This window comes from Girardinichthys multiradiatus, chromosome 11 (assembly GCF_021462225.1).
Source record: "Girardinichthys multiradiatus isolate DD_20200921_A chromosome 11, DD_fGirMul_XY1, whole genome shotgun sequence".
Taxonomy (NCBI): domain Eukaryota; kingdom Metazoa; phylum Chordata; class Actinopteri; order Cyprinodontiformes; family Goodeidae; genus Girardinichthys; species Girardinichthys multiradiatus.
The window spans coordinates 33,834,062-33,858,275 of record NC_061804.1 but is presented as its reverse complement, the minus strand read 5'-3'; the positions used below and the strand labels follow the sequence as shown (position 1 = coordinate 33,858,275).

The following is a 24,214-nucleotide window of genomic DNA, read 5'->3' as shown; positions in this document are numbered from 1 at the left end:
ACCATAAAGCTTTTAGTGGTGAAACAAATTAATCTAAACACTGTATGTAAACATTTGTGCTGCGTAATCAATGGTAGATGTCCACAATAATTCAAAGTTTTAAAGACACTTTATAGGTGACAATCCATATCTAAAGTGAGTATTACTGAGAAATCTTACCACATACTTCCAATGGGCCTCATCAATACAGTAATATTAGTTTAATTTCTCTAAACATTACCATCATCAAAATAACCTTACATTGTCTCATTGTTCATAATCATGGAACCAGGCCATTACCATTTAGCTGCATTTTGCAACCATGAGAGAAGCAGTGTGTTTCAAAGATCCATCTTGGAAACATGTGCTATTCTTGCTTTTCTTCTTTAATTGCATATATTAAGAAGCTTTACAAGGAAACCAGAATCTAAGTTCTCGTCGACAATTTATCAGGCTGTCTTAATCATCTGTCTTTCTGAAATAGACTTCAATTCAATTCAAATTTAATTCAAAAATACTTGATTAATTCCAAAGGGGAATTAAATGTTGTAGGTCATATTATTTAAGGTTTCTTCAAAGAGCCGTTGTAGATGCTGATGGCTGTGGGCAGGAAGGATCTCCTGTAGCGCTCTGTCTTACAGCAGATCTGAAGAAGCCTCTGACTGAAGAAACTCTGTTGTTGTAGGACAGTCTCATGAAGAGGATGCTCAGGGTTCTCCATAATGTTCTTCATTTTATGAAGGATCCTTCTTTGCACAATGATCTCCAGAGGTTCCAGAGGAGTCCACAGAACAGAGCCAGCCTTCTTTATTAGCTTGTTGAGCTTTGCTGTTTTGCTCAGATTTTTCTCACCAGATACTACAAGTAGAAGGTTAACCCAAATAGCACACTATTTAACAACGCACACTGGCATTTATTGCAAATATCTGAAAGACGGGAGGTTGGCTTGTCCAACGTTTGCCTTCATTAGGTAGTGATTCTTGCAGCCTTTTACTACAGGCCTATTTGCTTAGATATGTTTCATTTGCTGTACCATCTCCTTAATAACTACCTGTTAAAGGTTTGTTTCAGACATATGGTACGTCCTGTTTGCAGTTTGTTTGAACTTCCAACATTACAGCAGATGTTTGTTCAATGCATTGTGGGAAACATGTAACGTGTGTAAACTGATCAAATGAAATCAGTGTTAATGGATACACTTCAATCTAATAATAATGCATAGAGAGCACTTACTTCAGACTGACAGCTTTCAAAACTTGAGTGACAGTAAAGCAGCCGATATCCATGTCTGTCACGATAACAAACAGACAAGCGCCCCAAAGTCTTTCCTGACTGCCCTAAAAAAAACATTCAGAACCGTGAGAGAAAATGTCAAAAAGGATACAATAAGTTCATATGTCAGCTGGGTTTGAAGAGCTCCTTCATGCTTTGAGTTATTTTTTCAGGTAAACATGTGCAGAAGGATAACTACATACAATAAATACATACAGGGACTTTATCCATGGATTCTTGAACGGTTTTCCATAGAGCCCAGGCTCGGTCACACACCAGGTCTGATACATGAAGGCTCTTACACAGACTCACAAACTTAGCATCCTTTTCTCTGTGCCTAAAGATGCAGAACAAGAAGAGCAAAACATTGAGAGCAGCTGACAGCAGCCTCCCAGTGTAGCACTACTGTTTGTTTACCAAACACCGGTTATTTCCCTGCTTTATGACAGCGTCGTACCTCGTGTTACTTCCAAGTTAATATCCTGGGTAAGTGTTTATTTTATGTTAAAGGCTGTAAACTCACTGGTGTTATTTGAAAAGCAGGCCTTACTGTTCAAACTAGCTAAACAGTTGGCCTAACGGCTCGCTTGTCAAGCTAACAGAAAATACTTTAATGAAACACTTTTAACAAACAGCCTAATAAATGAAACACGGGGTCATATGTTTATAAAGAAACCAAACTGCTTGGTGCTGAAACGCTGCCTGTTTTCCGAATAACTTGTCTTACTTTTTCTCTGATAACTCTGGGCTATCCTGTTTGTCTGGAGAAGACGCGCTGTCAGCGTCGGGCTTCGGCTCCCTGCTCTGTGTCACTCCGGAGTGGCGCTTTTTAGGCGGCATTCTTATAGTCTCCGCTAACCTAACGGGAAAATAACATAAACGAAAACTCAGAGAGGTGATTTTTGGGCCACCACTAACGTCGGGTAAATTTAAATCCCAGTGAGCAAGTTCCGTGACAACAATACACAAAACTCTGCCCCACTTCCTGAGACAGAGTCACAGCGTATGTTCGTTTTGTAAAACGGTGTACAGGGCGGGGGGGCGGTGATGCCATCCTCCCAATGTCACGCTCCCAGTTCCAAGAAAAAGTCCAACAAGTGTCATCTTTTTATCATTTATCTCTTTTTTTTTTAACCAAATACAGTAGATGTTCTAATCAGATATGTTGCCAACTGCTATATTGTATCTACAGTTCTTCATATAACAAACAGTGACCTCATTAGGATCATGAGAGACACAAAACCAAACGTACACAAACTCACGAGACAAAAACGCGGGAAAACTATTTGCGTAACATCCGCTTGTTTCCTTTTGTCCCGCCGTGGACAGAGAAAACGTCAGAGGGTGTTTGCTTTAAAAAACCTTGTGAACGTCCGGAAACGTTGCTTATTTTATGTCCAACACCAGTTTTTTGCTTTGTATGTTAAAAAGGGCACGCTTAGAAACACACGATTTCACAAGAGATAACCTATTTTGCTCATTAATTTGGCTATTTTTTGCAAACATTAAAAAACAAACCACAATGTGGGTTTAAGATCTGGGGCTATCTTCCTACCATTGCACGTTTGTAAGTATTTGTGTGTGATGGTGTTGATTTGCACTTGTCATGCCATTAGACCTGGCATCAGTTTGTTTTATTTTTAATCTTTTTTGCATTTTTTGAGCAGGTCACCACGCGTTTGCTGTTCTGTATAGCAACTGTGTAAATGAGGTTTAGATGATAATTCAGTGTTGACCTGCCCACAGCCATCAGCATCAACTACAACTACAGGTCCTTCTCAAAATATTGATATTGGGATAAACGGCATCTTTCAGTTTGCGCAGAGACTCCCTCATTACGTGAATATTGTGGATGTCCAAGAACACAAGTTCAGCGTTCTGATACGCCTCCTCGCTTTCATATCCACCGCCTTTCATCTGCAGAAAAGAAGCCAGAGAGAATATAGCCATCAGGGACACAGAAAACAAGTCAGTGTCCAAATTAAGACATGAACACACAACTTTTGACCGTTTCTGCCCTAATTTCTTTCTTCTCATTTTTTCCCTTCCCTACCCGAATGTCTCACTCTGCTGTATGTTTACTGGCAAGTTTTCGACTCCACATGATGACATTTCAGTCAAACATCATCATGTGGTTCTCATTTTATAGGTATTATGGGGGCCTTACTGCTAATGTGTGGACTTGACTTTCCAGCAAGCATTTCTTTACCAACTTTTGCTTGAATAGAAAATTATATCCTGACTTTGCTCATTTATGGGTTCAGATGTGCAAAGAGACAAAAAAACTATTTTACTGCTTTAGAGTACATTCAGATAAACCAATTTACAAATTATAACATCCAACCTCCTCAGTGGTGGAGAAATCTAACTAAATCACCTAATATTGCACCCATGCTGTCAGTACTCCACCATTTTTGCCAACAGCACAGCACTGTCTTCTGTTATAACAATTCATAAGGTTGAAGCGTACAGAAAGAAGGATCTTTGACCATTCCTCTTTGCACAATTTCTCTAGATTGTCCAGAGTCCTCTTTATTGATCTTTTCTCTTCAGCCACCCTTTGGAGGTCTGTGGACTGAGATGGACATGAAGGAGAGTTGATTTTGTGTCTGCTGAACCATTGCCGTGTTGATTTTTGCCATATGTTTTGGATCATTATCATTATATTATATTTCAGTGCTCTGGAGGAGGCCACCAGATTATTTAAAGAGTTCATGATACCATGCATTCTAACCAGGTTACAAGGAAGAGAATATTTTAGATTCTTCAAAATAGCCGCCCTTTGCTTTGATGACTGCTTTGCTCTCTTGTCGTTCTCTCCATGAGCTTCATGAGGTGGTCACCTGAAATGGTTTTCCAAAGAGTGTTGAAAGAACTTCCCAGAGGTTCATTGAGAGACGCCCAGAGGTTAATATTTCAGTCATCACAGCAAATGGCGGCTACTTTAAGGAATCTAAAATATAACATATTTAAAGTTCTTTTACAATTTTTTGTTTTGCCACATCATTGCATGTGTTTATTCACACTTTTGATGCCTTCATTGAGAATCTACATACAATGTAAATAGTCATAAACATAAAGAAAACCATTAAATGAGAAAGGCTTTCTAAAACTTTTGAACGGTAGTGTATAGAAGATTTAATGGCTGTAATGGAGACATGATGCTGCTTAAGCTGCAGAGAGCTTAGCAATTTCCTTCTACCTCATTATTCATCCTGCTCACTCTGCATGGTGGCAAAATATATATCATTATATACTTCATAATTATACCTTAGGAGAACCAAAGGTTATGGATCACCAAGGAAAAATACCTTAAAAATCTGACCAGATTTAAAAGTTAAAGTATAAACTGCTTCAGGTATATTTATTTTAATACAGGGGTACTAATATTTGTGCCACCAGTAATTTTGTTTAAAATCAAATAGCTCTTAAAATTGAATTTTCCCCCATTGAATACATTTCCTTAAATTAAAGGCCAGATTTTCTACAGTTTTCAGTGTAAATGTTATCCTACCACATTAAAATATAATTTACAGGTCCTTCTCAAAATATTAGCATATTATGATAAAGTTCATTATTTTCCATAATGTCATGATGAAAATTTAACATTCATATATTTTAGATTCATTGCACACTAACTGAAATATTTCAGGACTTTTATTGTCTTAATACGGATGATTTTGGCATACAGCTCATGAAAACCCAAAATTCCTATCTCACAAAATTAGCATATCATTAAAAGGGTCTCTAAACGAGCTATGAACCTAATCATCTGAATCAACGAGTTAACTCTAAACACCTGCAAAAGATTCCTGAGGCCTTTAAAACTCCCAGCCTGGTTCATCACTCAAAACCCCAATCATGGGTAAGACTGCCGACCTGACTGCTGTCCAGAAGGCCACTATTGACACCCTCAAGCAAGAGGGTAAGACACAGAAATAAATTTCTGAACGAATAGGCTGTTCCCAGAGTGCTGTATCAAGGCACCTCAGTGGGAAGTCTGTGGGAAGGAAAAAGTGTGGCAGAAAACGCTGCACAACAATAAGAGGTGACCGGACCCTGAGGAAGATTGTGGAGAAGGGCCGATTCCAGACCTTGGGGGACCTGCGGAAGCAGTGGACTGAGTCTGGAGTAGAAACATCCAGAGCCACCGTGCACAGGCGTGTGCAGGAAATGGGCTACAGGTGCCGCATTCCCCAGACCTGGGCTACAGAGAAGCAGCACTGGACTGTTGCTCAGTGGTCCAAAGTACTTTTTTCGGATGAAAGCAAATTCTGCACGTCATTCAGAAATCAAGCTGCCAGAGTCTGGGGGAAGACTGGGGAGAAGGAAATGCCAAAATGCCAGAAGTCCAGTGTCAAGTACCCACAGTCAGTGATGGTCTGGGGTGCCGTGTCAGCTGCTGGTGTTGGTCCACTGTGTTTTATCAAGGGCAGGGTCAATGCAGCTAGCTATCAGGAGATTTTGGAGCACTTCATGCTTCCATCTGCTGAAAAGCTTTATGGAGATGAAGATTTCATTTTTCAGCACGACCTGGCACCTGCTCACAGTGCCAAAACCACTGGTAAATGGTTTACTGACCATGGTATCACTGTGCTCAATTGGCCTGCCAACTCTCCTGACCTGAACCCCATAGAGAATCTGTGGGATATTGTGAAGAGAATGTTGAGAGACTCAAGACCCAACACTCTGGATGAGCTAAAGGCCGCTATCGAAGCATCCTGGGCCTCCATAAGACCTCAGCAGTGCCACAGGCTGATTGCCTCCATGCCACGCCGCATTGAAGCAGTCATTTCTGCCAAAGGATTCCCGACCAAGTATTGAGTGCATAACTGTACATGATTATTTGAAGGTTGACGTTTTTTGTATTAAAAACACTTTTCTTTTATTGGTCGGATGAAATATGCTAATTTTGTGAGATAGGAATTTTGGGTTTTCATGAGCTGTATGCCAAAATAATCCGTATTAAGACAATAAAAGACCTGAAATATGTCAGTTAGTGTGCAATGAATCTAAAATATATGAATGTTAAATTTTCATCATGACATTATGGAAAATTATGAACTTTATCACAATATGCTAATATTTTGAGAAGGACCTGTATTTGAAGAAACCTGCATTTTATGAGATACAACATTTAATTTAGAAAGTATTTTTTGAATTCAATAATACCTAGAAAAGACAAAAAACAAACTTTGTTTGCGGAGGGTGAGTTAATAATTCTTATAATACTATGATACAAATTTTTGTTTAGGGATTTCATCTTAAACATGTATAATGTAACCTGTTTTCTCCGTCTTAACCGTAACATCTACTTCAGTGTTACTACACATATAACTCCGAATCCCTTCTTTATATAAAATAAAATTCTTACATGTGATATTCACTAATAGTGACATTTCAGGATCAACCTGGAGCTCAATGTTTTAAACCCACTTTTTGTCTGTAGTATTAGCAATGCCCTCTTGTGGCAGGATCCTTGTACAGCGTGTTGCAGCAGATCTGATGAAGCCTTTATACTACAATTACTGTGCTGTGAAGTTGCTTTGGGTTGTCCATAATGTTTTTTATTTTATAAAGCATAGTTTATAAAATAACTCTAAACACTCCAGCACAGTCACCAGAACAGAACCAGCCGTCTTTATCAGCTTGTTCAGCTTCTTTAAGCCACTGGCTCTGATGCAGCTACCCCAACAGATGATGGCAGAAGAGGTTGTACTCTCCACAACAGACCTATAGAAGACAAGCAGCATTTTCCTGCAAACATTGAAGGACCAAAGCTACCTCAAGAAGTACAGTCTGCTCTGTGCCTCTCTGTAGATGGCTTCACAGTTACATCTCCAGTCTAGTCTGTTGTCCAGGTGAACATTGAGGTATTTATTCTCCTCCAACACCTCCACTTCTTCTCCCTTGATGGAAATAGTGTTTGATATATTTCTGCCACTCATGAAATCCACATTCAAAATAAGTTAATTGTTTCCACATAATGCCATAGCATGGTCTACCAGCTCCCTGTACTCAGCCTCTTGTCCATCTCTGATACACCCCACATTGTAGAATCATCTCCAGAGGATTTCTGCAGATCACAGGACTGAGTTGTACTGAAAGTCTGGGTTGTACAGAGGGGGAAAAAAACAATGGTGAGGGTTACCTCTGTGGTGCTCCTGACCATCTGATATTCTACACAACCATTCAGTCTCACAAACCCTGGTCTGTTTTCTGGTAGTCATTGATACAGGAGATTGTTGAGTCCTCCGCCTCTGTCTTCTGAAGTAGTAAACAGGCTGAATTATGTTAAATGCACAGGAGAAATCAAAGAACAATGATCCTCACAATGCTGTCTGCTTTGACTAGCCGTAGGTTTGTTGACACAGGTGTCTTATGACTTTTATTTAGCAAATGGAAGACACAATACAGTGGAACCGAATAAGGACTTTTTGGTTGATTCATTTTTAATTTTCCAAATGTTTTAACTTTATTTAGGATCATGTGGCCGCTAGAGTCCCTCCAAAAGGTCACCAGATGAAAAAGGAGGGACTGTCAGTACATTACAGATCACAAATATTTAACAAAGTTTAAAAGTGGTGATCTGAAGTTAATACAAAACATAAAAATGAAAAGAAATCTGAAAATAGAAACGGGTTGAAAAGCAACAGTATAATGGTTTCAGATTGTTGAACACAGACAGTATACAGAAATCATTCAAGGTGCTTTCTTAAATCAAACCACATCTCCAGGCACACAGGGTCAAAAGTGCAACTGGTGTGGCAAACAAATATGGAAGGTTGACGTTCATTTTGTCACTACTGATGATCACAAACAAAAACATCTATTTCTGATACTTAAAAGACATGGCAACAACATCAATATAGTTTTACTACAATGACAACATTATTATATTCGCATGTAGGCCGATGCAGCCAATAAGTCAATAAATTCGTTTTCTACTGCCTATAGGTTTTCTTTTTTTAAGACTGCCCTGCAGTTAGCTACATCCATCTTCCCATCAACTCTGACCAGCTTCCTGATCCCTGCCGAAGAAAAAACGTCCCCAAAGCATGATGCTGCCACCCCCATGTTTCACAGTGGGGATATGTTCTAGGTGATGAGCAGTGGTAGTTTTCGCCAACAGTGTAGGGCAATGTTGTAAGTAATTTATTAAAATAATTTGTTTCTGGCATAATTGAAATTGCTCATTTGAAAATAAATTATTCAATCAAGACATCTAAATGGGTCCCTTCATAGGTGTGGACACCTTTGTAATACTTCATTTGGCAAACCCTTTGATGTATTTATTCTCAAAATACGTTTTATTCAATTTAAATAGGAAACATGCTTAATATATATTTATGACTAAGATGTTTGTGGTGAACACCATTTAGTCTGGCAGGATGAAGATAAGCAGTCTCCTCTACAGGTTCATTGGTATAAGGAGGTTTTACTATAATGTCCTTCCTTCGCGGTTTTTTAATTAAAATCTGGTTTGTACAACAAACCAGATTTTGCATGCCACACTTTTCAGATTGTATATCTTTATCAATACAAGATAAATTGTTTAAAAATATTATTCACATATACATACATAGTAGTATAAATAAATCTATCATTCCACACTGGCCTGCAGGACACAGTCTGATCTGACACAGCCACCAGAGCCTTGCTGGGGTGAGTAACAAAATAAAAAGAAAAATTCCTTTGTCTCTTAAAAGCTTAGTTTGATCATCACTGTATGTTTATCCCCGCTGTCTCCTTATGCATTGCTTCCTGTTTCCCACGTCATTGCTGTGAAATCCATGTCTGTGAGCGTGACGGTGAAAGGAGCCTCCACTTGCTCGGGCTCCACGTGCTCCTCACTTCTCGCTGCACTGTTTTGGTTATTTACCCTCCAGGAGTTCAGAGGTCGAATGGATTTCTTAAAGCGCTGCAAAGGAGAAGTCAGAGTCACACCAAATTTATGCAGCGAGATATGAACCATTTGAATGACGGTGACAGTGGTATGCAGTGTACACATTTTGTTCTGTTACAACCACAAACCTTGGGATCTTATGTGATTGACCAACATAAAGTGCTGCATAGTTATGTAGCGGAAGGATAATCATTTCGTTTTCTTTTATAAATCTGAAAAGTGAAGCATGCCTTTGGATTCAATGCTTGGTAGAACCACCTTTCAATGCAATTACGACTAAGCCTCATTTGGGGTATGCCATCAGCTTAGCAACTCTAGAGACCAACATTTTGGGTTTTTTTGTTTGCAAAATAGCTCAGGCTCAGCCAGACTGGATAAAGAACAGCTGTGGACATTCATTTTCCTGTCACAGATTCTAAAACAGATTAGCTCCATTTAACCTACCAACAGTTACAACAGTTTTCCATATCCCTGCTCAGGAAAATAATCCCCATTGTGACCTGCAGTGTTAGTTTCCCCAAACACATCAACAGATTCTTCCAACTGAACAGCTGATCCCTGCAGCTCTTCCAGAGTTACCATAGGCCTCCTGGTTGCTTCACTGATTAATGCATTAATAAAATACAGACAGTGGTGGTTGTAATGTGACAAAATGTGAAAATGGTGAAAGGATAGGAATACTTTTGCAAGGCTTAGTAACTGGACCTCACAGTGACAAGCTGACACTGAGGTGATACTCACTTCCTTTAGAGTCCCGGTTTCCCTGCTAATGGCCACAACGGCCCAAATGAGGATCTGCAAACAGCAGGTCGCGCCCATACACACGCCCAAACCTTTACCCCACCGTGGATAAACATAAGAGCCGTAGTGGAGGGGTGTGTTGTACATCTCCAAAAAAATGTAGATCAGGATGAACTGTGGTGGGACAGGCACAGAAGAAGAGAAATGTTTTTTTGTAAACAAAAATAACTATAGGAAGCTGAGAGAAAGACAACAGCATAAATACTGCAGGGGGGTAGAGATCAGACTGCCTAAGAGTCTCTACCCTAAATATTTAACCTGGACCAAGATTCCAGGACAAATGGCAACTAAAATTATTTGAGTTTGTTCGGTAGCATGGGATCCTTTAATCATTTCCCTGCATTCAGCCTGTCACTTGACACACTGTATGACCTCTGATCAGATTACCTTTTCATTTAAAGGACAAAACCGCTTCAGGCAACACACAATAAAGAGCTGAAATAATTGTCAGTGATGTCAGAACAGGTTAAGTTAACTGTGTAAGGCAACAATGATGAAAGTATAGAAAGTATAATTCAGTTTAGGATTAACACAACAAGATGCTGGTTATTTCTGAGCCCTAGTCATAAAAACCTTATTGCCTTAACCTAAGATAGTTTACATTAAAACATGTATGCTAAATATGAAGATTTTGCAGAACATATTGCGGCAAGTAAGAACTGATATGAACTGACACACATTTGTTTGCACTCACCAGCAGGAGAAAAGGTGTGCAGAAAACCCAGCAGGCTTTGAAGTAAATCAACACTTTGCTGCACCATGGAGGGCAATGGCAGATCATGTCAATAATGTCCTGACAAAACTGGTTCACCCCTGATAGAAAAAAAAAAAAAGGTAGTGAACTGGTGCAAGTTAGAAAATTAACATCACCAGGACAACAGAGACTAACGGCACAGAAACATGTACAGTGGAATGATTGGATTAGTTAGGGATGACGTGACGGTAAGGAATGAGATGGGATACCATAGAAGAAGGAGATGCCAATGCACATGAACAGGGTGATGATGATGAGGCCGAAACTGGTGCTGAAGGAGTCAATGAGAGTGAACCAGTAAATCCCTCCCTATGGAGACATACACAGCAGGAAGGGAATGTGAAAAATGAATGGTGCTTTTCAGAAGTTATTCTTAACTCTCAAACTTTACAGCCAACTGCACTGAAACATGTACAGAAACATGATTATTTTTTTATTGTCGCAAATAAGAATCAAAATATTGTGGCAAGCATTTTTATTCAACACCTTCTCAGCCAATACTTTTCAGAACCACTTTTTGCCCATTCTGCTTTGCAAAATACCTCAAATATAGTCATATTCAACACATTAGAATATGTGTTCCAATGAGGATCATTTGTCAGATTAAAAGTAGCATTTAAAAACCCTAAAGCAGATATTACAACATATTTTTCATTAAGCCCAAATTTGTGCATAAAATTTTTTTTTTTAACACAGATATGCTTTGATTCAAACCATTCTTTTCACCGTTTGTTAAGGGCCGCTGTCCTGCTGGAATGTGAAACTCTTTCAGCCTCTAACAGCGTTTCTTAGATAATTGTCTTCATTAATCCATCATCCTAATAACTTAGCTTCCTTTCTTTCCTTGAAGAAAAACATTGCCACAACAGGATGCTGTCATTGCCACGTTTTATGTCGGGGACGGTGTGTTTAGTTTAATATACCAGGGTTTGTTTTTACACATAAGCCTAAAAATTCATTGTCTGTATTTCTTGCATGCCCTACATGTCTTGTGGCAAACCTGAAACATGACTTCTTTTGGCTGCCCTTCTTCTTGTCATTTTTCTATAAAGGCCAGATTTGTGGGCTGTGCGATGATTAGATGCCATATTGATAAGTTCTCCCACCTGACCTGTGGATCTCTGCAGCTCCTCCAAAGTCACCATGGACCACATGGCTGCCTTGCCAATTTAAGTGGATGGTCATGACTTGGTAGGTTTGCAGTTGGTTGTGCCACCCACTTTTCATTTTTGGATGATGAACAGTGCTCCGTTTAAACCTTGGGATATTGTTTTATAACCGTACCCTTCTTTAAACCTTTCCACAATTTTTTCCTGAGCTGTCTGCTGTATTCCTTGGTCTCCGTGATGCTGTTTGTTCACTAATGTTGTAACAAACCTCTGAGGCCTTCACAAAACAGCTGGACTTGATTTTCTAACTAGCGAACTTCTAAAGGCAAATGGCTACAGTGGGTTTGTCTTAGGCGGTATCACAGTAATAGAAGCTGATTAAAAAAATGCGTGCCACACTTTTCAGATTGTGTGCGTAAACTATTTTTTAAAAAACATACATTATTTTCTTTTCAAGTAATATATTCTTTCCAACTATCCACTACTTTTAGTTTCTCTATCACATACATTTTCTGTAAAATTAACTCATGTTTGTGGATATAATGTGGAAAAGTGTGAAAAAGTTCAAGTTGCAGGATCACTTTTGGGAGGTACATGACAGATGGCAACAAATTCACATTATTCACAGCCTTACATCCGTCACTAACAGGAGGCCCATCAGGTAGAAGGCAAAACACAGGGTGCCCAAGAACAGAGACTTATGCAAGGTGTTCCTCCTGAGGTTTGGGAACTCATCCAATACAGCTGTGGTGATGCCCTCCATGTTACCAAACTATGAGGATACAAAGTACATGGTGTCATGTCAACCACTGATGCACAGATTAATATTCTTCCTGATGTCTTCGTCTGGTCCGTCTTACCAGAGTATCAATCCCGAGCATGAACAGCATGAGGAAGAACATAATGGACCAAAACACTGAGCCTGGCAGCAGAGCAAGCGCTTCTGGATAAGCAACAAAAGCTAGTCCAGGACCTGAAGACATACAAGGGATACGTTTATGATTTCTGTTTTAGGCTGTCGATGGCTGCAACGCAAAACGTGGACAGAAATAAGCCTGGTAGCTACCTGTGTCTGCCACCTTTCCCACAGGCACTCCCTTCCTCCAGGCCATGTGACCCAGGATAGAGAATATAGCAAATCCTGCAAAGAAGCTGGTGCTGCAGTTTCCGACTGTGATAATAATAGTGTCCCTAAAATCAGCAAGAAATATCATCAACAGAATGAAGCGATCAGACGTGATTGTATTGACAGAGTACATGATACAGCACACTTACCTGATGACGTTGTTGTCAAACTTATTGTAAGATGCCATTGAAAGCAGCCCTCCAACCCCTATGCCTAAAGAATAGAAGATCTGAGAGGCTGCGTCATTCCACACCTGCAATGTTTCAGTGAAAAATTTAGTTTGGATCATGGAAAAATATATACAAATGTTTTTAGAGCCTCTCAGCCCAGGTCATATAGCAAGGGTTTGTAGTGTAGCTAGCACAGTTTGCCAGATCTGCTTCAACTAGATTATTTTTAATGGTTTGTATGTCTGACTGCCATGTTAATGTATGGATGGTATGCATTATGCACAGTCTGCATGGTTATTTAATTAAATTATGAATTTTCACTTACATCTATATTTAAACATTCATGTTTACATTTTTTATAATATTTGGGAACTGTAACTTTACATGTACTTTGCAAAAGTATTCATACTTCTTAAAGTATTCCACAGTTTCACAAAATGATGAAAACGATTAAGACCCTGTGTCATTTTCATGACATAAGGTTTTCAAAATGTTTGATAAAAATCCAAAAATTGTGCCATTTGTATTTAGCCATTTTTACTTTGATACCCCCTTAAAACAGTTCAGTATAACTGAGATTTGAAGATCTCACAAAGCACTGTTCAACGCATCATCTGAAAATAGAACAAGTATAACACAACTGCAAACCTGCCAAGACATGACTTTATATCAAAGGCCAGACGTAAATCTAATTGAGATTGGTAAGACTTGAGCATGAATGATCAATCTGTCTGAGTTTGAACTACAGATGAAGAATGAATAAGAATTTCAGTCTCTAGGTGAACAAAGCTGTTAGAAAGCTACAGCAAAATAGTTGTAGCTGTAATTGCAGCGAAATATGATTATAAAACTATTGCTGAATACAAATCCATGCCACAATTTTCAGATTCTTACTTATAAATAAACTTGAAAATCATTTAACATATTCCTTGCCTTCCACAGATGTGTACTATGTGTTGGTCTGTCAAATAAAATTCAGATAGAATACACTGGTTTGTCGTTGTAACGTCACAATAGATACTATTACAAAGCAACATGCATTGAGCTCTGACATACTTGCGCATTAGCTAGACGGCTCCAGTCTGGTGTGAGGTAGAAAGCGACGCCCTGAAGAGATCCCTCCAGTGTCGCACCTCTGATGATCAAAACAATGAGGACGATGTATGGGAAGGTGGCTGTTACATAAACCACCTAAAGAACACACAAATCACAGACACACATTAGATTGAGAAAATATGGCAGTATAAGGAACAGACTGTGTTTGAGTGTCAGAATGATTTTTCTGGTGGAAAACATGGTGGTAGTTCACCTTGCCAGAGCTGCGGATGCCTTTGAGCATACAGAGGAAGATGATGATCCAGGCAGCCAAGAGGCACAGTGCCAGGGGCCACCGCACGGGGCCCGGGTCATGAAGGCCCTCACTGTTCACCACACCCAGTACATTCTCACTGCAAGATAAGCAGACATGAATTATGGAAGCAGTAGAATTAAGTTTTGGTGACGACACATTTCTCAACATGGGATTCACCCCACAGAATAATAAACTTTTCCAAATTCTTTTTCTTAAACTTCAGTATGGTAAATTGCCAGAAAAAGTTATTTTAATGCTTTTTACACATCTTTGCCATGGTTGCCAATAAGTGTGAAGGACACTGTTTATTAAAAACAATGTTTTCTTTTAGGATATGTGGCATGCAGTACATCTTAGTTGAGTCAAATTAAGAGAGAAACACTATTTGAATTTCAAGAGTATGAACTGTGTGGCAAACAATGCACTTACTTCCAGAAAACCTCTGTAGGGCTGCGGGGTCTTTCCAGGGAGCTGTTGCCAACAGTGCCATTACCGCAGATGGCGGCATTGGCCACGGCATCACATGACCAGGGCAAGGGGCTCTGGAACGAGCTGCCCAGGTAGTAAAATGTCCACGCGATGATGACGTTGTAGTAGAGGCACACCAGCGTGGACACACACAGCATCCCAATTCCAATGCCTACATAAAAAGATGGTGTGTAAACATCTCACAAAAACCTAGACATTATTATATAAACATTCTGCTGTATAATATGAAGAAAAAATGGTCTATGTGAAATTTAAATTATACTCTCCTCTAATTACAGCATTCAGGAAACTTGAGGTTGTACTGTATTTCCAAAAATGCACAATTTGTTTTTCTTGAACTACACTAAATTCAGTTTCAGCTTTAGCATAGTAATGTGATTGTGTCATTTTATCTTGAACAAAAATCCTGCCTTTGTTATGAAATCCACTTAAGTTTAATGTATCTTTATTTCTTAAACAGGGCATGCTTGTCGTTTTCAAATTAAATGTTTCTATTTGACTTTTGGCCTGTAGACCTTTTAGAAATTTAGCTTTAGCGTTAGCTAAATGACGTATTTGGTGAGACGGCAAACTAAAGTGAGTCAGCAACTAGAACTTTTCCCGTATTGTGAACTTCCACCTGCTTTGATGCTAAAATGAAGTAAAACTGTATGGTTTTTTTTTGTTTCTTATAGACAATTTTTATATTTAGCTTATGGCCAGCAGATCTAGCATTAGCTACAGTTGCTCTTAAAAGTGTACACACCTTTATTAAAAAAGCCATATTTTTGCAGTGTAAAAAAACCACCATCTCTCACTGAAGGTATGGTGTTCTTTTGGTGATGCATGGTGTTGTTTTTGTGCCACACCTGCCGTTTTGTTTTGGAATAAAGGAATTCTGTACTGCAACACTACTTCTTATTCCTTCTTATATGGAGAATACAGAAGGTTGTTTTTTTTCATTGAACACAGAAATGTATCTTTCAGTGTTGCTTTGTGTCGCTTGACCAGTTTCAGTCACATTTTTTTACCTTTACATATGATGACTTGCCATAGTGTTGAAATAATGCTGTGGATTTTTTCAGTGTACCCTTTGGCTACATTGAGATCATTTTGATCCTTTGTAACCTGTTTGCAGACTGTTTGCTAAGCTTTAGTTGAATTGAACATCACAAAAACCAGGCGTTTTATCTTTTAAGAGTCAATGTATAAGCACATATATATATATATATATATATATATATACACAGGTCCTTCTCAAAATATTAGCATATTGTGATAAAGTTAATTATTTTCCATAATGTCATGATGAAAATTTAACATTCATATATTTTAGATTCATTGCACACTAACTGAAATATTTCAGGTCTTTTATTGTCTTAATACGGATGATTTTGGCATACAGCTCATGAAAACCCATAATTCCTATCTCACAAAATTAGCATATTTCATCCGACCAAAAAAAGAAAAAAGTGTTTTTAATACAAAAAACGTCAACCTTCAAATAATCATGTACAGTTATGCACTCAATACTTGGTCGGGAATCCTTTTGCAGAAATGACTGCTTCAATGCGGCGTGGCATGGAGGCAATCAGCCTGTGGCACTGCTGAGGTCTTATGGAGGCCCAGGATGCTTCGATAGCGGCCTTTAGCTCATCCAGAGTGTTGGGTCTTGAGTCTCTCAACGTTCTCTTCACAATATCCCACAGATTCTCTATGGGGTTCAGGTCAGGAGAGTTGGCAGGCCAATTGAGCACAGTGATACCATGGTCAGTAAACCATTTACCAGTGGTTTTGGCACTGTGAGCAGGTGCCAGGTCGTGCTGAAAAATGAAATCTTCATCTCCATAAAGCTTTTCAGCAGATGGAAGCATGAAGTGCTCCAAAATCTCCTGATAGCTAGCTGCATTGACCCTGCCCTTGATAAAACACAGTGGACCAACACCAGCAGCTGACACGGCACCCCAGACCATCACTGACTGTGGGTACTTGACACTGGACTTCTGGCATTTTGGCATTTCCTTCTCCCCAGTCTTCCTCCAGACTCTGGCACCTTGATTTCTGAATGACATGCAGAATTTGCTTTCATCCGAAAAAAGTACTTTGGACCACTGAGCAACAGTCCAGTGCTGCTTCTCTGTAGCCCAGGTCAGGCGCTTCTGCCGCTGTTTCTGGTTCAAAAGTGGCTTGACCTGGGGAATGCGGCACCTGTAGCCCATTTCCTGCATACACCTGTGCACGGTGGCTCTGGATGTTTCTACTCCAGACTCAGTCCACTGCTTCCGCAGGTCCCCCAAGGTCTGGAATCGGCCCTTCTCCACAATCTTCCTCAGGGTCCGGTCACCTCTTCTCGTTGTGCAGCGTTTTCTGCCACACTTTTTCCTTCCCACAGACTTCCCACTGAGGTGCCTTGATACAGCACTCTGGGAACAGCCTATTCGTTCAGAAATTTCTTTCTGTGTCTTACCCTCTTGCTTGAGGGTGTCAATAGTGGCCTTCTGGACAGCAGTCAGGTCAGCAGTCTTACCCATGATTGGGGTTTTGAGTGATGAACCAGGCTGGGAGTTTTAAAGGCCTCAGGAATCTTTTGCAGGTGTTTAGAGTTAACTCGTTGATTCAGATGATTAGGTTCATAGCTCGTTTAGAGACCCTTTTAATGATATGCTAATTTTGTGAGATAGGAATTTTGGGTTTTCATGAGCTGTATGCCAAAATCATCCGTATTAAGACAATAAAAGACCTGAAATATTTCAGTTAGTGTGCAATGAATCTAAAATATATGAATGTTAAATTTTCATCATGACATTATGGAAAATAATGAACTTTATCACAATATGCTAATATTTTGAGAAGGACCTGTATATATATATATATATATATATATATATATATATATATATATATATATATATTTATATATATATATATATATATATATTTTATTTTTTTTATGAAACATGTTTAGCTTTTGGCCCATAAAGCAGTCAGGAATATTTTGCATTAGCTGTAAGACATGTAATCAATGAGGCAGCAACTTGTAATGTTACTGGATTGTGGTTTTGAGTTGGAGCAACTGGTGACATAAAAAACAAAAATGGAGCTTTCTGAAAAAATAATTTAGAGAAGCTGTGAGGTGCTTTTCATACTGCAGACCACGGTGCAACTGATCAGTCATTGAGTTTGGGGACATAAGTCTACACAAATTATCATTGAAAGGACATGTATTATAACCAGGCTGAATAACTTGATGAGGGAGATTGTTACCTTTAAGCAGAGGGCAGCATTTCCACACCATGATGGGACCGGCTGAGCCATACTGGCCTAAACTCAGCTCCATGAGGAAGAGAGGAACTCCCGTCACAAAGAGCATAATGAAGTAGGGAATGAGAAACACACCTGTAAAGATTGGAAACGGGCCAGTTTGAAGAAAACCAACATTGGGAAGACAAAAACATAGTAATATTTTGGAATTATTTACGTCTTGTGAAGGCAGGTTTGATTATAAGGCCATGACGTTTAAGAGGCAGTTTCATAGAAAGATCTTAATCCTTCTTACAGCCAGTCAGGCTTCAACATGTTTGATCTCAGATGAGTGTAAGGCTTGGATAGAAAAATAGACTTCATGTCTGGTGTGTAATCAATGTAAAACACAGGTTCTGCTTAGACGGTTTGTAAACGCTTTGAGGCTCAGCACCCAGTTCTACAGAAATGTCTGGACTAAGTCTCCCAATTAAGCAAGCATGCTCAGAAGCAACGCTCACACCCTGGAGTTAGGCGAAGTTGACCTCTAATCCAAATTAGTGCCAGGAATCATTAAACGCACACACCTAGATATTAAAATATCAGGATATGCAACATACTGTACGGTAGCTCACCTCCTCCATTGCGGTAACACAGGTATGGGAACCTCCACACATTGCCCAGACCCACGCAGTAACCGAGACAGGACAGCAGGAACTCATACTTCCCACCCCACTGATCCCTCGGGACAACCGCGGCTGAAGTAGGCACGGGATTAGGGGTTTGAGAATCAGACTGCTGCTGTGGGGATGGTGTAATTATTGGGTTGTGGCCATTTGAAGAATCAGTATGTCCATTCAAATGTAGTGAGTTCTAAAAGATATAAAAATATGTTATATATATGGTGACATTAGTGGAAATGCATTGTAACGCTGGCAATTATTTACCACTAATAAAGATTTAATCATTATAAAGCTGAGGATATGCATAACTTTGAGGAAAATTTGCTAATGTAATACTATGAGAATTATTTTTACATTATTCACACCTCTTAATCATTTCATATTTTGTCACATTAGAACCATAAACTTAGCATTTTTTGGGGTGTAATGATAGACCAACACAAATTAATTCAATTCGATTTATTTATCTAAGGCCAATTCACAACAAATGTTATCTAATGACACTTTCACTATACAAACAGGTCCGATTTATACACATAAATATTTAATCAAATCAGTCCAATCATGTAGACAGATTCAAACCCAATTACATATATTCCAATACAATTGAGAGTCAAATTCCCTTTATAATGCCAAATGGTGAAAGTCCTATCTAAGGAAGCACAGCCAGTTGTGTTGAGGCATTAAGTTTGCAGCAATACCTCACACTGAGCAAGTATTTAGAGACAGTCAAAGGGAACAACTTCCTTAACAGGAAGAACCTACAGCAGAACCTGGCTCACTGGGAGCAGCTATCTGCAGTCACTGGCTGGGACCGAGACGGTACACGAAAAAGACACACAGAACACTGGTCCTGGAGTACTTTCTATGTTAAAGAAAACATACACAGGGAGGGAGGCACACAACTAAATAGTAATACAATCTATGAGATGAAAAACAGAATATATAGTTAGTGGCAACAGCAGCTCCTTCAATGGCTTTGTCCACGGGAGAGACAAGGTCAAATACAGCTTTGCATATCTAGTGACGGAAAATGTTCCCCATTCTTTTTGTTAAAATAGCTCAAACTCAGTCGACCTGAATGGGCATCTTTGAACATCAGTTTTCAAGTCTTGCACATATATTCAGTTAGATAAATGTCTAGGCTTTGACTGGGCCATTTTAACAAATGAATAACCATTTATTTAAATGATTTCATTGCAGCTCTGACTGGATGTTTAGGGTGGTTTTCCTGCCAGTACCACGTTTCACAGTGTGGATGGTGGATGTGTGTGCTTTTGTATTGAGTTCTAATAACAAACAGGGTTGCTTTATGTCAAACAAAATGTCATGATGTTTAAGGGGTATGAATACTTTTGCAGGGCACTGCAGAGTTTATAGGCACTATAGATATAAGCACACTTTGTGTAACATATATTCTTTCGATCAAACTCAAAAGCTTTCAAAACCACGCAATTATAATTTACCATTCAATTCTTCCTATTATGGCAATCAACCTTCAGAGTACAGAGGAACTTCTGCCAGGCCGCAAGGAGGAACTTTCGTGGAGATAAGAGCAGAGCTTCTGCATTATGTGCTGTCACAATATTTACGATGATGAATTATTTATGAGTTAAGTTTTACTGGGATTATATTTTACATTTTAGTAAAAAAAACAAACAAACAATAACGTACTTTATTTACACACTTTACCATCCTGGAATAGGATAGGAAAACTGTAGGCATGTAGTTGTCTTGCAGACAGAAATATAGAACGCTAAATACTTGTTGCATAAATATTGAGGAAGAACTGTGGAGGAACTAATTACACCTTAGAAGAAACTACTTTAGGCCCACTTTAAAATAGAAACTGAATAAAATGATCTAGGCGGATCACCTGCATCGGTGGCGTCATATCTTGAGAATAATGTGCACAAATGTTATGAGTGAGCAGGCCCCTGTGGGCCAGTGCCCCTATAGAAATGGTCCTGGCCCATGTTGTGGCACCTGTACTGAAGGCATACTAAATCAATTTTTTATGATGATATGTGCTGGCACAGAAACCATAACTGATTGGTCCCTTGGACCAATTAAATTTTTTTACCTTTACATTGAATTAAAAATGAAATTGCTGTACTTTTAGCTTCAGCCATATTGAGATACGATCAGTGTTTTCATCTGCTAAAACTTTGGTCTGCAACTTGCAGCTGTGACTCCGTGGCTCACCTGATATATGAAACGATAAAATATTGCCCTGTTTTATTGATTTTGTTGTGTGTCCCCACCCTGCCCGGCCTGGTAAATTTGGTCTAGAACCGCCACTGCTGGCGTGTCCAGTACATCTTCACCAGAACACTGGATCTCAACTCCCAGGGTAATGTCGACGGACAGGTTTGACCGCTTCATCTGCCTGTGAAGATTACCCGTCGGTATCAGCCCGAAACGTAACGCGGAAAAGCTTGTAAAGATTTTAATAAGGAAACAACAGTATTTTCAAAAGCTCACAGAGTGACGTTTTTGGAGCTAAAAAAAAACCCCGAAGCTCCGCTCTTACCTGCGCTGCGGCTGCTGAGCCTCCCCCGGAGGGGCTGCCGCCGGCTGCTCCTTTGCCGTTTTTGTCCTGCATTTCCACCCGGCAGAGGTGGCGCTTTACTGTTTAAAAACACAGTCGATGCTCTTCATTTTATTCTGCAGACTGTAAGAACAACGAGATGTTAAAGTATCTCGGCAGCCCTCGACGAAGTGGGTCAGTTGGCAAGTCAGACTCGGCAGGTAGTAGATATCAGCGGTGACGATGAGGAAACGGGCCCGGCGGAGAGTGAGGAGAGGAGAGGCAGGTGCTGCATGCAGGAGAAACCTCCACCTACCACTTTAAAGTTGGGCGGTGACGATTTAAAGGATGTGTACACAGTAAGTAAGGGCATAGAAACAAATGGAGAATGATGATGTGAAGTTTAAATTTAAAAAAAGGTCAAATACACCACCATCAGTTTGCGGTTAAATATGTGTGCTGTGACTTTAAAGAAAAATGATGGCACCCAGACATTACTGCAGCGCCTTGAAAAAAAGGTTTTCCTACCCTACGTAGTTTTGTCATATTTTGTCACATTACAACACCACAGTTCAATTTAAATTATTAGGAACTCATGTAACAGACCAACACGAAGTGTCACATTTGAGAAAGGAAAGGAAAATGATACACGGTTTTCAAACGTTTTTCCCATATAGAAATCAGAAAATTGTGACATGCACTTGTATTCAGGACCCTTGAGTCAATACTACAACCACATATTTAAAGACAAAAAGCTTTGCAAAAGTAGCTCAGGCTCAGTCATATTGGACGGGGGAGCATCCGGGCACATCGGTTTTCAAGTCTTGCTGCAGATTCTCAATTAGATTTACAAGTCTGGACTTTGACTCTGACATTCTAACACATAAATATTTTCATCTTAAGCGTTGCATTTTAGCTCTGGGTGTTTGTTTAGGGTTATTTTCCTGCTGAATGGCGGTCTTGAGTCTTTTGCAGCCAGTAACATTGTCTTGTTTCAGGATTGCTCTGCATTTAGCTCTATCCATCTTCCCATCAACTTTGATCAGCTTTCCTGTTTCTGCTGAAGCGAGGCACCCCCATATCATTAAGTGGCAGCAGCTCTTTTTCGCCGGGTAATGTGCAATGCAGGTTTTCCACCGCACATTGAGTTTTGCATGAAGGCCAAAAAAATCCACGTTAGCTGGGTCCCTTTCATAGCTTGTGGTAAACTTTAAAAATTACGTCTCATAAGTTTCTGTTTACATTGTTTCTTTGTGTGTCCTGTCGCAGATTCTCCTACCTTAGCGGTGAATCATTGTAGCTCCTCCAGAGTCTCCATGGGTCTGTGGGATGCTTCTCTGATTAATGCTCTTCTTGCCGAACCTGTCCGTGTAGGTGTATACTCGTGTCTTGATATGTTTAAAGTTTTGCCATACTATGTGCTGTGTGAGAACTTCTACAACTTTCTCCCTGACCTGATCTGCTGTCATCATGATGTTGTTTGCTAAGGTTGTGTAACAAACCTCTGAGGCCTTCACAGAACAGCTGGATTTATACTGACATTAAATTGCGCAAAGCTGGACTCTATTTACCTCTGAAGGCAATTACTTCCACTCAATTTTATTTAGGGGTACCAGAGTAAAGGAAGGTGACCACAGATGACCACAGCCCACAAAAGAAAAGGAAGTATTTTTCAAGTATTTCAGAAATAGAAACAGGTTATTTGTAAAACTGACATAATTAACACACCGTTAGGCAGAGGTTGAACTTTTGGTATGGCGTCATATTCCTGCCAAAAATCACAACAGCGCATCTTTTAATCGAGAGGGCGCATAGCTCTGATTGCGGGTGGACACTTTTATTCGAGAGCCTTTGAACGCAGCACGGCGAGCAGTAAAACACGCCCCCTGCATCCATCTGTTCGTTCTCGCAGAAAAATTACGCTGCTCTCTCGCTCTGTTTAGTGGGCGTATTTGTCAGTTGTGGGCAGAAACTCTTCTGATTGATCTGATTGTCCGGATTTTCACCTCATATCCGGTCGCAGCCGGCACAGGACATTGCCTTATAGGAGAAGAAGAGCAGGGGACGTGACGTGATTTCAAAGCGTTGAAGAAAACGAGGAATAAATAAGAAGGTAAGGAAAAGAAAAGTTGATTGCAACACTTTTTTTTTTTTTTTACCGGTGACATTTATTTTATTTATATTTTTCAAGGGTGTCCTCTAAGGATGCTTATTTTTTGTTTTTCTATGTGTTTTCTAAATGTTTTACATTTCTGACTGTATCCTTTATTGCATTCTGAGCCGGATGTCTCAAAAAAAATTTATTATGGCCTCATAATGACAGTAAAGATTCTTGAATGATTATTGGTTAATTTATTAGCAATCGGTTAGCTGTGGATATGTTAAATTAATTAGCCTGCTTTGAATCACGTCACGTTCCCTGTTCTTCTTCTCCCATAAGGCAATGTCCTGTGCCGGCTGCGACCGGATATGAGGTGAAAATCCGGCCAATCAGATCAATCAGAAGAGTTTCTGCCCCCAACTGACAAATACGCCCACTAAACAGAGCGAGAGAGCAGCGTAATTTTTCTGCGAGAACGAACAGATGGATGCAGGGTATGGGGGTAAGAACGCTGTCAAAAACAATGTGTATGTAAAGACGAAATGTGTGCATATTAATCAATAGTTGTGCATAAGTAAAATCCAAAAGAGGTATTGTATATTTTCTCTATAAGAATATAAAATAAAATGTTACAGCTTCAAGAAATTACAAACACAAAGTTCAAGTTTACAGTTGTGGTTTATTCTTTATGAATACAATATGCTATAACAGTTTGTGAATACAA

At 39.5% G+C, this 24,214-nt stretch overlaps 3 protein-coding genes across 3 annotated transcripts in view; 1 reads left to right on the top strand and 2 right to left on the bottom strand.

The window, feature by feature from the left end:
• rb1 (retinoblastoma 1) overlaps window positions 1-2,239 on the bottom strand; it is a 32,265-nt gene extending 30,026 nt beyond the window's left edge. Inside the window, exons 1-3 of the mRNA XM_047378652.1 lie at window positions 1,979-2,239; window positions 1,468-1,588; window positions 1,213-1,316 (exon numbers count right to left, since the gene is read on the bottom strand). Coding sequence (XP_047234608.1) covers window positions 1,213-1,316; window positions 1,468-1,588; window positions 1,979-2,091 — 338 coding nt within the window. The 5' untranslated portion in view covers window positions 2,092-2,239. The remainder of the gene's footprint in view (window positions 1-1,212; window positions 1,317-1,467; window positions 1,589-1,978) is intronic.
• The window catches only part of LOC124876122 (SLAIN motif-containing protein-like), a 30,236-nt gene continuing 7,636 nt past the window's right edge, over window positions 1,615-24,214 (top strand). The window contains exon 1 of the mRNA XM_047378649.1: window positions 1,615-1,737. The gene's annotated coding sequence lies outside the window, so the exon portion shown is untranslated. The remainder of the gene's footprint in view (window positions 1,738-24,214) is intronic.
• slc6a7 (solute carrier family 6 member 7) lies at window positions 7,701-23,054 on the bottom strand. Its single transcript, XM_047378647.1, has 14 exons — window positions 21,393-23,054; window positions 18,812-19,049; window positions 18,201-18,332; window positions 14,898-15,108; window positions 14,427-14,565; window positions 14,174-14,308; window positions 13,097-13,200; window positions 12,888-13,012; window positions 12,682-12,794; window positions 12,456-12,593; window positions 10,922-11,021; window positions 10,653-10,771; window positions 9,899-10,072; window positions 7,701-9,172 (listed from the first exon to the last, which is right to left on the bottom strand). Exons 1-14 carry the CDS (start codon window positions 21,462-21,464, stop codon window positions 9,002-9,004), a joined length of 1,971 nt encoding a protein of 656 aa, XP_047234603.1. The 5' UTR covers window positions 21,465-23,054; the 3' UTR covers window positions 7,701-9,001.

Bases quoted from the DNA above. Each gene is read 5' to 3' on its own strand.
- slc6a7 (XM_047378647.1), bottom strand. From the start codon at position 21,464: ATGCAGGACAAAAACGGCAAAGGAGCAGCCGGCGGCAGCCCCTCCGGG. The intron at 15,109-18,200 runs GTAACAATCTCC...CTTTTTATGTAG, and splicing joins ATGCTGCCCTCTGCTTAAAG to GCATTGGAATTGGGATGCTG. The intron at 14,309-14,426 runs GTGAACTACCAC...TGTGTTCTTTAG, and splicing joins GCATCCGCAGCTCTGGCAAG to GTGGTTTATGTAACAGCCAC.